The sequence below is a fragment of the Cnephaeus nilssonii genome (assembly GCF_951640355.1).
Source record: "Cnephaeus nilssonii genome assembly, chromosome: 10".
NCBI lineage: Eukaryota > Metazoa > Chordata > Mammalia > Chiroptera > Vespertilionidae > Cnephaeus > Cnephaeus nilssonii.
The window spans coordinates 36,669,935-36,683,445 of record NC_137081.1 but is presented as its reverse complement, the minus strand read 5'-3'; the positions used below and the strand labels follow the sequence as shown (position 1 = coordinate 36,683,445).

The 13,511-nt window shown below is 56.8% G+C and overlaps 1 protein-coding gene across 2 annotated transcripts; it reads left to right on the top strand.

Moving 5' to 3' along the window:
* The first annotated feature begins 461 nt into the window (after positions 1 to 461).
* On the top strand, positions 462 to 13,071 carry PDCD1 (programmed cell death 1). 2 transcript variants are annotated; one of them, XM_079782948.1, is made up of 5 exons: positions 462 to 581; positions 9,551 to 9,913; positions 10,207 to 10,350; positions 11,929 to 11,963; positions 12,270 to 13,071. In XM_079782948.1, exons 1-5 carry the CDS (start codon positions 506 to 508, stop codon positions 12,495 to 12,497), a joined length of 846 nt encoding a protein of 281 aa, XP_079639074.1. In that variant the 5' UTR covers positions 462 to 505; the 3' UTR covers positions 12,498 to 13,071. The 2 variants fall into 2 exon arrangements, with proteins under 2 accessions (XP_079639074.1, XP_079639073.1); XM_079782947.1 differs by having other exon boundaries at positions 12,267 to 13,071.
* Positions 13,072 to 13,511: the final 440 nt, after the last annotated feature.

The window sequence follows — 13,511 nt, the reverse complement described above, 5'->3', positions numbered from 1 at the left end:
GCTGTGGGCACGGGGTCGAGCCCACCCTCCACTGCCTCCTGGGGGAGCTCGGCCCGGAGAGGGTGACCCAACTTCCGAAGGACGGCTGGGGAGGGGAGGACAGTCACCCCCCCATCCTAGGGAAAGGGAAAGAGGCAACCCCAAATAAAGAAACAAAATTTGCCCTCGATAGAGAGACCCCTGATGGGGAGAGGTACCCAGACACCCCCCTCCACCTGTCTGTCTCCCTCTCCTTCTTCCTCTTCATCTCTCTCTGCGTCTCTGTCTCTGTCTTTCTTTCTCCCTCCCACCTCCTTCCCCTATCCCCTACTCTCTCACACCTCACACCCCCCATCTCCCTCCCTCCCCCCCCTCTCTCTCCACCCCCTAACCCTCCCCCTGCCCGTGTGGAGGAGGAGGAAGAGGGGGCGGGGCGTGTAGCTTCAACCCCAGGGAACAGTTTCCTTTCTTCACTACACTCTGCCAGAGCAGAGGAGAGGAGGCGGCGGCGGCAGGTGCTTGGGGCATGGGGACCCCGTGGGTGCCCTGGCCCCTCATCTGGGCGGTGCTGCAGCTGGGCTGGCGGCCAGGATGGCTCCTAGGTAAGTGGATCGCAGTTGGGTCAGGGGTGGGAACAGCCTCTGGCCCTCAGTCTCTGGCAGGTGGGGAGGAGACTGTGTGGCAGAGTGCTGTGTGGCTTTGGGCGAGGGAAGTGCCCTCTCTGGGCTCACCTGGTGGTGAGACCCCTGAGCAGGCAGGGGTATCCCGGGTCTTCCTCTGTGACAGTGGGATGGCGAGCCTGTGCCCCTTGCTGTAGAATGACCAGGCCGGGCTGGCCAGAGCCCCACACCTGCGCCCAGCTGCCCCAACGTGTGTTTTCCTGGGATGGGCCCGCCTCACGGGGGCTGACTGGCTCTTGAGGTAAATGGCTGGATGGCCCAGAGACTTACTCTCGTTCTATCCAAAGTAACGGTGCAAGGAAAGATCGTCCCCCAACCCCGCTCAGGGCCTGGGGCGCCGCTGAGGTCTCTGGAGGAGATTCCCAGGGGTAGAGCCTGGGCACGACCTCAGCATCCACGGCAGGTTGTGGTGAGGGGACCCTGGCTCTGACCCCCGGTGTGAGCCGCCCACTGGACAGGCCCTGCAGGCCCAGGGTCAGGGAGCGGGCTCCCCCTGGCTGCGCCCATCCTCAGCCAGCACTGCACAGGTGCGACCCGGGGACGGTGGAGCCCCACGTCGGGGCTGGGGCCTTTCCTCTGGACCTCGCTGGGAGGGGGACCGAGGGTCCCTGGAAGGACCAAGACGAGGTGGGGGTTTCCGGACACCTTGGAGTCCTGGGGCCAAGGGCTCTCAGTCACGCTGCCCCTCCAGGGTCTGCTTGATGGTGATGGGGCAGGCCTTTTCCTAGGCAGGGCCTCGCTCTCCAGGAAGACCTCAGGGTCAGTGAAGAAACTCAAAGTGGTCCCAGGGCCCGTGGCCGAAAGGTGCCTGGTGAAGGGCCTTGGGGGGAGTCCAGGCATGGGAGCAGAAGGGGCGTGCGCCCCCTGGGAGAAAGACCTGGGGCCTCAAGGGGGCTGTGACCTCCCCGTGGCCCGCTCCTCACCAGGACCCCTTCCCAAAGCAGGGAAAGGTGAGAGTAAGGTTCCGCAGTTTCAGACGTGTCAGCCTTGGCAAGATGCTCAAACGCAGAGTGCCTCAGTTTCCCCGTGTGTGACCCCGGCCCAGCACGGAGCACAGCACTGCCGTGTCACACGCCTGTGGGGTCCTGCTCCTGCTCTGACTCAGACTCGGCCGCTCCAGGCCACGGGGACTTTCTATTCCCTGTCGTCTTCCTCCTTCCTAATTCGTTGGCTGTATTTATGGTTTCAATCATTCCCATGGAAGTCCCCCTCCCTCTGCACATGTTTGTCTTGCACTTTATGAACTATCCCAAGCCCAGCAGTAGGACGCCCCCACCCACCCGGTGCGAGTGAAGGAGAGAAAACGAGAGTAAGTGACAGCCTGGAGTCAAACAGGGGCCCTCGTCCTCGCGCTTCCTCACCTTCCCCGAGTCACGTGCCCTCTCGGAGCCAAGGTGTTAACCTGCAGTTTGGGGACAATCATGCCTGCCCTCCGAGGGTCCTGAGAATTCAATCAGACCACTTAGAAAAACCGTCTGGCACAGACCGTGACACGGGTCATTAAGCCAGATTATTGTATTTATATTTTCAAATTACAGTTTTGAAAAATATTTAAAACATACAGAATAGTTACAAAACACAGCAGCGAGCACCCTGCCCCCAGAGTTGCCAGCTGATAACACTGACACATTCGCTGTGTGTATCAGCGGCCGCGACCAATGCCACAGACCGGGCGGCTTCTCAATAGAAGTTCAAGGTCCCACCACGCAGAGGCTGGGAGCCGGGATGCAGGGGTCGGCCGGCGGAGCACCGAGAGGCCAGGCCTCTCCAGCTCCTGGTGGTGGCCGTCAACCCTTCTCGCCCCCTGGCCTGTACATCACCCCATCTCTGCCTCTGTCTCCACGTGGTCTCTCCTATCTGCGTCTGACCTTCTTACAAGGTCATGGTCGTGTTGAATGAGGGCCACCTCTGGACCTCCTTGTGAACAATTGTATGTGCAACCACCCGTTTCCAAGTAAGGTAAGGTGACCAGACGTCCCGCTTTTGGCGGGACAGTCCCGATTTTTAACAATTTGTCCCGTGTCCCGCGGCGTTTTAAAAAAGTCCCGATTTTTGGAAAGAATGCACGACAAGCTAGGGAACGGCGGGAGAACGGTTTTCGGCGGCCATGTGGCTATTTAGCCAGGATATGAGTTTTATATTATTTTTGTTAATTTTATAATGTTAAACTTTAATAATAACAAATAATTGTTGAGAACTGATTATCGAGAACTGCTTATCAAAGTTCGCATTGTTGATCAGTTGTTAGAATTCGACCACCATTGTTTGGACTTAATGAACAATGGCATTTTTTGGGATTGGCAACGACGAAAACATTTTGTAACTGTCTCTCAGACGATACACATTGTACTGCGTGCTAGTAAGCTAGTTAAACAAGTGATGTCATTACAAATCAGCTATTCAGATAATTTAGGTAAGTAATTTATTTATTTATTTCATAAATACATAAATTTTCTTGAATTTAGCAGACAGTACTCGTATTATTTATATTTTATAGTGGCGGCAAAAAGTCTAGCTCCGGTCTTGAAAGTGACACTTACGACTTACGTTACGGCAAATTCATGACCTTTTAAACAATGACAGCAATCTACTAAAAAAAATTCACTCAAATGAGAAATATGCCAAAGAATAAAATAATACTATACATAATTTTTTATTTATTATATTTGTAAATTGTACTTATGTTGAAATTTTAAAAATATATATTACAATACTATTTTTGCGTTCTATGAAAATTTTTGTTGCTCCATATAGACCAAATTTTTAATCAAGAACCACGCCCCCCTAGTCAATGGTGTCCCGCTTTACCAATGTTAAAATCTGGTCACCTTAAAGTAAGGCCACACTGAGGGGCTGGGTCAGGCCTCAGCGTGTCAATCTGGGCCCACGTCCCATCTGTGCATGTTACCGAGATTTGGGCTGGGCCACGGAGGTTGGTTGCTCTGATCATGCCGCAGACCTCCCCGCCTCCCGGCACGGTAGCTTCACAAGTCCCGCGTTCAGATGTCCCCAAGTCCAGTGCTGACTGCTTGTTTGGCAGTCAAGGTCCTCGGCTCCCTCTGTCTCTGCAGGCCCTGGAGTTGTTTTTCTTTTAAAATTCCAATCTCCATTTTATTTCACGCATGGGAAGCCTTAGAACTAGGAATGTTTTATTGAGGCATTAGTTCCAGGTGCCTAATGTGAGGATTCCGTATTTGTCCACATTGCGAAGTGATGAGCCTGGTTAACAGCGCCCACCAAACATAGTTACAGAATTCTTTTTTCTTGTCATGAAAACCTTTGAGCTCCACTCTCTTGGCTGCTGCCACGCGTGCAGTGGTGTGCCTCAGTGTCCACGGGGATGGGTTCCAGGACGCCCGGCAATGCTGGTCAAGCCCCTTACATTGCACAGATGTACTACAGTCTCGTTAGTAAAGGTGCTTCCCACCAAGACGTGAGGTAGCAGTTCTGAACCCACTTGTGTGTACTGAGATTGAACAAGAAAGTAATACATTGTGAACTCTGAGACCCAGGTATCTGTCAGACAATAGACCCTGTGGTGTCGGGCAGGAATTGGGTCGGAACTTAAACTCACGGCCTTTAGCCAGCTCTCACAGCAGCCACGCCTGCCAGGCCATCATCGCTCCCCTGGCCACTTCGCCGAAGGGATTGTCACTAAATCTTGAACATCCTCTCTTGTGTTCTTTCCTTTCCTCGCAGCCACCAACGGGAGCACGCTTACTGACTCACACCTAATGCACACACCATCATATTTTCCTACCTAGCCTCAAGGTTTCCAGAGGCAGAAAAAGGCGTCAGAGATGGGCAAACTGCTGAGCGGGGACTGGGTGTCCGGGCGAGTGCCCGCTCTCACGAAAGGGGCAGCCCCGACTCGGCGCCAGAGGCGGGACCTTGCACCAGATGTTGCAGATTTTCTGACATTTAAGGAGAGGTCAGAAATTCAGATTTTTATGTGACATCTTGTACGTCTTATGTGCTAGTTCTAGGCTGTTGGGTGTTTTTTTTGTGTGTGTTTTTTTTTTTAATTCTTTGTGAGGGAAAAGATAAACAACAACATATCTGTGGTCAAATGTATCTACCACATCCATTTTGCAAGTTCTGGCCATGAGAAGAGATGACATTTAAATAAATAACTACAGCCAGCCCTCGGTGTCCGGGGGCCTGTGTACTGAGCCCCAAGGATGCTCAGGGCCCTTATATAAAACGATGTGGCATCTGCATATAACATCAGCGGGTGCGCCCGCACATCACTTGTTTTGCGTGGATTCAGCAAGTGCTCCACGCAAATTAGCACGTGGCAAATTCAAATTTTGCATTTTGGGATGTTCTGGGATTTCTGGTTCTTTCGAATATTCTGATCCGAGACTGGCTGAGTCCATGGATGCAGAGCCCACGGATGGGAAGGGCTCACTGTTGAATATTATGAAGTACAGTTGCCATGCCCCAGGACTTATTCATCTTATAACTGGAAGTTTCTATCCCTTGACCCCCTTTACCCACCACCCTCCCCTCCCTCTGGCAACCACCTGTCTGTTCTCTGTATCCAGGAGCTCGATTTTTGTTTTGTTTTGTTTGTTTTTGTTTTACATTCCACATATACATGAGGTTATATGGTATTTGTCTTTCTCTGTCTGACTTATTTCACTTAGCATAATGCCCTCAAGGTCTATCCAGGTTGTCGAAAATGGTGAGATTTCATTCTTTTTTGCTGCTGAGCAACATTCCATTGTATGTATGCACACCTCTTTTTTACCCACCCATCTATCAGTGGGCACTGAGGTTGCTTCCATAGCTTGATCACCGTGAATAAGGCTCCAATGAACGTGGGGTGCACCTATCTTTTCTGTTAGTGTTTTGGGTTTCTTCAGATAAATACCAGATGTGGACTTGCTGGATCCTATGGAAATTCTATGTTTAACTTTCTGAGGAAACTCTATCCTGGTTTCCACAGTGGCTGCACCAGTGTGCATTCCCACCAGCAGTGCTCGAGGGCTTCCCTTCTCCACGTCCTCGCCAGCGCCCGCCTGTCAATTTACTGAAAACAGCCATTCTCACAAGCATGAGGTGGTGGCTCACAGTGGTTTTGACTTGCATTGCCCTAATGATTAATGAGGATGAGCGTCTTTTCATGTGTCTGCTGGCCATCTGTATGTCCTCCTTGAAAAATGCCTGTTCAGGGGCTTTGCCCATTTTGTCATCAGATTGTTGGTGGGGGTAATTTTGCTTTTGAGGTATATGGGTTTTTTGTATATTTTATATATTAACCCCTTATCCACTATATGATTTACAAATATTTCAGATCTTTTTTCCACTCCGCAGGCTGTCTTTTCATTTTGTCTGGTGGCTTCTTTGCTGTGGTCCCACTTGTCTGTTTTTGCTTTTGTTGGCAGCCCTGGCATTCTCGAGGGCTCCACCTGGGTGTGTCTGGTGCTTGGTCGTGGGAGATCGCAAATGTGTTGGTCCTTCTTAGGGCACCCGCCAGGGACCCCACAGGGTCACCTTCTCTCTGGGCCCCCAGCAAAAGAGGGGACGGCAAGAGCCTTCCCTTTGTGATGAACAAAGACGCACGGGGCAGCTGGACGGGGGCCGCCTCGTCCAGTCAGATTCCGTGAGAGGCACCACAAAGAGCCGACAGACAAGTGACTCAGTTGGTAACAAATAAAGGTCAGGGGTGGGGCAGATGAGATCCAAAACTGCAGGGACACAGGGCTCCCCTCTCCACACAGAGCGAGGACGGCGTCCTGGGACCGGTCAGCAGCGTCCACGCCGGGGCACCTTGGGAAAGCCTGCTGGAGGGGCCTGGGCAGGAGGGGAGGGGCTCCGTGCACTGTGTGGGCTTTCAGGGGAGCTTCTTGGGGGGCCCGGGCCATGAGAGGGGGGTCTGCTTGGAGGCCCTGGCAAGTTGGACCCAGGTGGAGGCATGGATTTGGGGAAGGGTTGGACAGCGACTTAGGATGGTGCCATCCAGACGGGCCATCCTGGGCGTCTGTGAAGGGAGACACGGGCTGGCTGCAGTGGACAGTGGCGGGGGGCACAGTGGTGGGCCCACGGATCCAGCCCTGCGCTCTGGTGCCGCAGGGTCACCGGTGACTTCGCCAAGTCTTTGTCCACCTTGAACTGTCACTTCCAGGACGCTTCGTCTAAAGCAGTGGTTCTCAACCTTCCTAATGCTGTGACCCTTTAACACAGTTCCTCACGTTGTGGGGACCCCCAACCATAAAATTATTTCCTTGGCTACTTCATAACTGTAATTTTGCTACTGTTATGAATCGTAATGCCAATATCTGTGTTTTCCAATGGTCTTAGGCGACCCCTGTGAAAGGGGTCGTGACCCACAGGTTGAGAACCGCTGCTGTAGAGCCTAAGACCAGAGGAACTGTGTTAAAGGGTCGCGGCATTAGGAAGGTTGAGAACCACTGCTCTAAAGAGACTTGCTTCCCGACACCATACAGAGAGCTCTGCCTTCTGTCACCACCACACCACAGCAGTTACTCTTTAGATAATTGTAATGACTAATGTGCAGCATTCAAACTTTGGATTTCTTGTGTATCTAACAGTGCTGAGTGGTTTGGGGTTAGCTGGGTGGCTCTGCTCCGTACATCTCTTTAGAAACCCAAGCTGTTGGGGCTTTCTTTCATCACTCGGGCCTTCCGCTCAGAGTCATCTTTGTTGGTCGGCCAAGAGAAGAGAAGCTGGGGAGTGCCGGGGAAGAGCTGTGGACCAGGTCCAAAGTGCCGCTCGTCGCCTGCACGCCACATCCCGTTGTAGAACGTATGAGCGAGTGCTGACTTCACGCAGGAAGGAGACTGGACTTTCCTGAGCAGCTGGAGACGTTTTGCCCCACCAATGGGAGGCAATCACACTACTGTTCCTCTTAGATTCTCTATTCCAGATTGGTGTGCCTTTCCAACCTTTCCTGGACACTTCTGTACTTTGCCACCACACTGTTTCTGTTAGATCTTTTATTCAGTCTAACAGCTCCAAATCACTTTCTTTCACACCAAAACCCTTTACCGCAAAGCACAGTATCACCTCTTTCGCTAAGTCTTTTCTCATTTTTTTCTCTCCTGAAAAAGAGACCAAGGGTAGACAGTAAACGTATTCTACTTTAAATCATCTAAGATCAAATCATAATTAGTGTAGGAAAAGGCCCAGTAATTAGAGAGAGAGAGAGAGACTTGCTTCCCAAATAAATGTGTGAAGAAGATGGGCGATAGTGCTGTCAAGGGGAGCGGGAGCAGGAGGGTAGGACACAACCAAGAATGAGGGAAGGGCTGTGTCTCCATCAGCGTTTGTGTCACCCCCTGGAGGACCCCACCTGCCTCAGCCACCCCCAGTCCGGACGGCCCTTCTCCAGCCCCTGGCCTCCCTGACACCCAGGCCCCGCCCAGCCAGTGGGACATGCCCTCCCGCGAGCTGCCCCTCCACAGGGCCCAGGGGACCCCAGCTCCCCTGAACAAGGATGTGCAGGCGTCTCACTTCTGGGACGCCCACACGGGAGGGGGCTCGAGGCTCTCGGACACGATAATGAGCACACATGCTAGGTTATGCTCTCCTTCCCTCACATGCATACATGCTCCCCTGGCTCATGTCCAGCATGCACTTGACGGGATCATAGGGCCAGTACCTGCAGCCCCAGGACTGGCCATGTGCCCATCTTGACCATGCATTGATGTCCAGGAGAGGTGCCCGGGAAGGGACATGATGGGAGGTACAGGCTGGCTGGGCCCTGGACCAGTGTCCTCAGTGTAAACTGAGTGGGAGGTGGAGAAGGTCCTGTGTCCCCGAGCAGGGCCACAGAAATGCGAGGACACTGGGAACACCTCAGGACCCACCTGGTCTCTGAAGAGCTGTGATTTTGACCCTTGTGAGGTGCCCAGTGGGGATGGGCAGAGGGTGTCCTGGTCACACGTGCCCTGAAGTGGCCCAGGTTGAAGGGCAGCTGGTCCCAGCACCATCCCATCCTCCTCCGAGCTGCGCAGACCCACTGGGCCGGCATCGCACGGGGCATGGTGGGCTGAAGCAGCCAGCCCGGGGCCAGTGTCACGGAGTATGGGGAGCCACGCCCAGCAAGTACTCCCGTTTAGGATGGAGCTGAGTAGAAAGCAGATGTGTGGCCGTGAGCGCGAATGCATGTGAGGGCGGGAGAGCATAGCCCAGCATGTGTTCTCCTTCTCGCATCGGAGAGCCTCGCGCCCCCTCCTGTGTGGGCGGCCCCAGACTGCCGGCACGTCCTTGTTCGGGGGAGTGTGGGCTGGAGCCCAGGGTGTTGGGGACTCTATTTCCGTCCATCTCAGGGGCAATGGCCCAGCTGAACCGCAGTCCCCAGAGCCTTGGGAGAGGACCTGGGGGGCCCCACTCTGCCCAGGTCAGCAGTGCTCATGTGGGGTCCTAGCTCTGAGCTTGTCCTGAAATGGGGGAAGGCTGGCCCCTGAGCCCACTGGAGCTGGGCTTCCCACGGCAGTCCTCGGCAGCCCAGCCCAGCGCCAGGCCACCCTCCGCACCCCCTGGCACAGCGCAGACCGCGCAGAGACCTGGGAGGCAGAGCTGGGGGCCTGAGTCAAGGAGGGAGGGGTGAAGGCCCTAAGCCACTGCTTGGGAAAGAAAAGGGATGGGGGGCCTGGGGTCGGAGCCAGAGGCAGCCCAGCCCAGATCTCTGGATGCCGTCAGTGGACACGATCCCACCGTGGGGTTCCCTGGTGAGAGGTGAGCACCCCGCCCCAGGAGGCCTGCAAGGAGAAGCTGCAAGGCTCATGGCAGAGGGGACTCCAGCGTGGCTGGGCTTCCCAGACCTTCCTGTCTGCCGGGAGGTGGGACAGTGGGAGGTGGGTCTCGGTGGGCTGTCCCACATGCCTTCCTCAAGTCCCGCTGGTTCTCTCTCCACCCCCCAGAGACGCCCTACAGGCCCTGGAGTCCCCTCACCTTCCACCCGCTTCAGCTCACGGTGGCCGAGGGGGAGAACGCCACCTTCACCTGCAGCTTCTCCAACACGTCCGAGGACTTCGTGCTCAACTGGTACCGCATGAGCCCCAGCAACCAGACGGACAAGCTGGCCGCCTTCCCCGAGGACAGCGGGCAGGAAGCCCGCAGGGACCAGCGCTTCCGCATGACCCGGCTGCCCAACGGACGGGACTTCAAAATGAGTGTCCTCACTGCCCAGCGCAATGACAGCGGCATCTACCTCTGTGGGGCCATCTACCTGCGCCCCAAGATGCAGATCCAGGAGAGCCCCCGAGCAGAGCTCACGGTGACAGGTGCAGGGCGGGGCCCGAGGGAGTGAGGATGCAGACGGGCAGGGGAGGGCCTGTCCCACACCCAGGGCCACAGTGACCAGTGGCTTCGGGCCCCTGTGCTTGGAAGCACCTCAGACCCCATTGAGGGAGGGGCAGGCGGTCGGTGCGCCTCAGAATGAGGTTGTGCAGGCCTGGGTGAGACTGGTCAGAGCAAGCCTGGGATTGAGTCCCCTCGGACTTGAAGGGGGCAGGGTAGGACCCGAAGTCCCTGTCCTGTGTCCCCACGCCTGAGTATCTGTCCTCTGTGTCTCCAGAGAGAGTCCTGGAACTGCCCACTGAGAGCCCCAGCCCCCCACCCAGGCCCGCAGGTCAGCTACAGGGCCTGGTCATCGGTGTCACGAGCGTCCTGGTGGGCGTCCTGCTGCTTCTGCTGCTGACCTGGGTCCTGGCCACTCGAGGTAATGCCCCAGCCAGCCGCCCGGCCGTCCCAGCCGGGTGGAGCCCGAGGCACTGCCGAGGCCTGGCCTCGGAGACCCCGGCCACGCCCTCAGGAGGGGTCTGAGGGGGAGGCAGCCGTCCAGGTCACACAGGAGGCAACGAGAGGCCCCCAGGCTGAGGCCCCTGTGTGGCTGCCCAAGGCTGCCCTCAAGCCTCAGGCCACAAGCCACTGCGATGGTGCTTCCAACAGCCGCTGGGGCCTGTGGTGACAGCCACAGCCCTCCCGCCCCCCAGGATGGTGGTGGTCACGGGCAGCTGACCTCAGTCACTCTGACGATGGGTGGACACCTCTGGGGCCGGAAAAAGGAGCCGCTTCCTAGAGGGGGCCTAGCCCAGGGCTAGGTCAGCCCCTCCGCAGGCCCCGCACACCAGAGGCTCCGGTCCCACTCTCCCAGGACGGGCACCATGGGTGGCAACAGCAGGAGTTCCCAATCGAGGACGGATGCTGCTCTTGGCCCCTCTGACGGCTCCTCGCCGGCCCACGGCCTCCAGACCCTGCGGTAACTGGGTGGCCACCCAGGGCTGAGCCTTGTAGGAATCACACCCCTGCACCAAGTCAGCCCTGCCTGGCTCTCCTCTTACACCTTGAGGGACCTGGGGGCAGGACAGACCACTGTCCCTTCTGGGCGAGGAGAGGAGACTGGCCCCGGGCTCCAGACGCAGACCTGCTGAGACGGCCGCGTCGCTGTCCTGAACTGCGGCTCTGTGCCTCCCGCACGCCCGCCCGCCCTGGGTGACAAGGGCAGCCACGGCCGCCATGCCCTCCCCCCGGGTGGTTAGGGACAGCAGCCATGCTGCCCTGCCAGGCCAGGCCCTGCAGGGTTCATTTCTCCAGGGATCACATTTTCCTCCTCCAGATATTTTTTAAATATGTTTTTATGGATTTTTTTTTTTAGAGAGAGAGGAAGGGAGAGGGAGAGAAGATAGCAACATCGATGATAGAGAAACACAGCCGCCTTCTGCACGCCCCCTGCTGGGGATTGAGCACACAACCCAAGCAGATGCTCTGACGGGCATGGAACCAGGGACCTCTGGGTTCATGGGTCAAGGCTCAACCACTGAGCCGTGCCCGCCAGGCCCCTTCAGATGGCTTTGAGATGTGCCGTATGCCCTGGGCGCTGGGCCCTGGTGGGGACGCACGTGGTGCGTGTGCACATCAGTCAGGGAGATGCTGCCATAGCACCGCTGACTGTGTGTCTGCCGTGTGCTTTATGGCGCCAGCCCGGGACCCACGGTGGGTTTGGTGGCCTGCAGTGGGCACCGGGCTCGGCCAGGTTTGCGACCCACAGGAGCACTACGCCTGGAAGACAGGCGGTCCTGTGTGGCCGCACACCCAGCAGCTCACTTCCAGACGGACCCTGGCGATAGCAGGGACTCGGGTGGCTGCATGGGGGGTGGGAGCAGGCAGGGAGGAAGCTTGGCCACCCACGCCTGAAGGCTTAGGCTCTTCCCACGGCCAGAGGTCTTCCCACCCCACTGCCTGCTGAGCCCCAGCCTGCCTGGGCCTCCTGGGCCTGACTCCCTGTGTTTCTCTGCAGGGGGCTGTGCCTGCCGGAGGGAGGACCAGCCTCAGGTGAGTTTCCTTCGCCTTCTGGTGATGCTGGGACATTTCAGGAAAGCGGGGGTGGGGGGTGAGGGGTGGGGGGGAGAGGCAATGCCACAGGTGAGTGGCCTCAGGAACAGCCACACCCATCCCCAACCATGTCACCTTGTTTGAACATGGGGACCCAAGCCCAAGCACAGGTTGTGAGGCTCAAGCCCTGCCCCTCTGTGTATGTGTGTATACGCACGTGTGGGTCTGTGTTCACACTTGTGTGTCTGTGCGTGTTCACCAGTTATTGAGAGAGTGCTGACTCCTTTCTCCTTCTCCCCTAAGAAGGAGGGCCCCTCCGCAGGGCCTGTGTTAACTGTGGACTATGGAGAGCTGGACTTCCAGTGTCGGGAGAAGACCCCGGAACCCCCCATCCCCTGTGTGCCTGAACAGACAGAGTACGCCACCATCGTCTTCCCTGGCAGACCCGGCTCTCCCCGCAGGGCCTCTGCCGACAGCCCGCAGGGGCCCTGGTCTCTGAGACTTGAGGATGGACACTGCTCTTGGCCGCTGTGACGGCTCCTCGCCGCCCCAAGGCCTTCAGACCCTGCGATAACTGGGTGGCCACCAAGGGCTCTCCTCTTAAACTTAAGGGACCTGGGCGCAGGAGAGACCACTGCCCCTTCTGGGCGAGGAGAGGAGACTGGCCCAGGGCTCCAGACGCAGACCTGCTGTCCTGAACTGCGGCTCTGGGGCTCCTGCACGCCTGCCCTGGGTGTCAGAGGGGCTTCCAGTTGGAGACTGTCTTGGGCAGCCAGTGAGGTGCCTGCAGAGCGAGGAAATCCAGCACGCACCTGAAGGGCACAGAGGGACGTGCAAGAGCCTGGCTCTCCCCAGGCCTGGAGAAGAGTCCCTGGCCACCCAGGTGGGCAGTACCCTGGAGTGGCCTCCTCAATGGCGCCCATTCACGGTGCTATTTAAAGGCGCCCTGGAGGCTCCTGCCTGGGGTGCTGGGTGGGCACTCTCCAGCCAGACCTACCACTCCTCACCCAGCACACACAGGGTGTCAGCTGTCCGGCAGGGTGGCCTGTGGGCACCCGGTGTGGGGGCTCAGAAGCAGGTGTCCTTCGTGGGCTCCACACACACTGAGAGGCCCTTCCCTTTTTATTATATTATCTACACTAATAAAAGAGAAACGTGCAAATTAACCATCACTCCGCTACGCCTACAAGCCACGCCCCCCAGCCAATCAAGAGCGAGTATGCAAATTAACCCAACCAAGATGGCAGCTGGCCACGGAGCTGGAGCAAGCAGGAGGCTTGGGTTGCCCCGGCAATGGAGGAAGCCAAGCTTCCCACCCGCCCTGGCCGACCCAGGCCTTCCCTCAAGGCTACAAAGTTTCAATTATAGAAGATAAATAAATCTTAGATACTTGCTTCCAGCCAGCCCTGGCCTCTGCTCCAGGAGGCACTGAAAAAAAAAAGAAAAAAAGGAGGGTCTGGGACCTTGGGTCCCCAGGGGGTGATCAGGCCAGGATGGAATGGCAGGGGCCGTTGGGGGTGAGCAGGCCATCAGTGAGGGTCAGTTGGA

Coding starts and splice junctions, on each gene's coding strand:
- PDCD1 (XM_079782947.1), top strand. CDS start 506: ATGGGGACCCCGTGGGTGCCCTGGCCCCTCATCTGGGCGGTGCTGCAG. Junction 582..9,550: donor GCGGCCAGGATGGCTCCTAG/GTAAGTGGATCG, acceptor TCCACCCCCCAG/AGACGCCCTACAGGCCCTGG. Junction 10,351..11,928: donor CTGGGTCCTGGCCACTCGAG/GTAATGCCCCAG, acceptor GTTTCTCTGCAG/GGGGCTGTGCCTGCCGGAGG.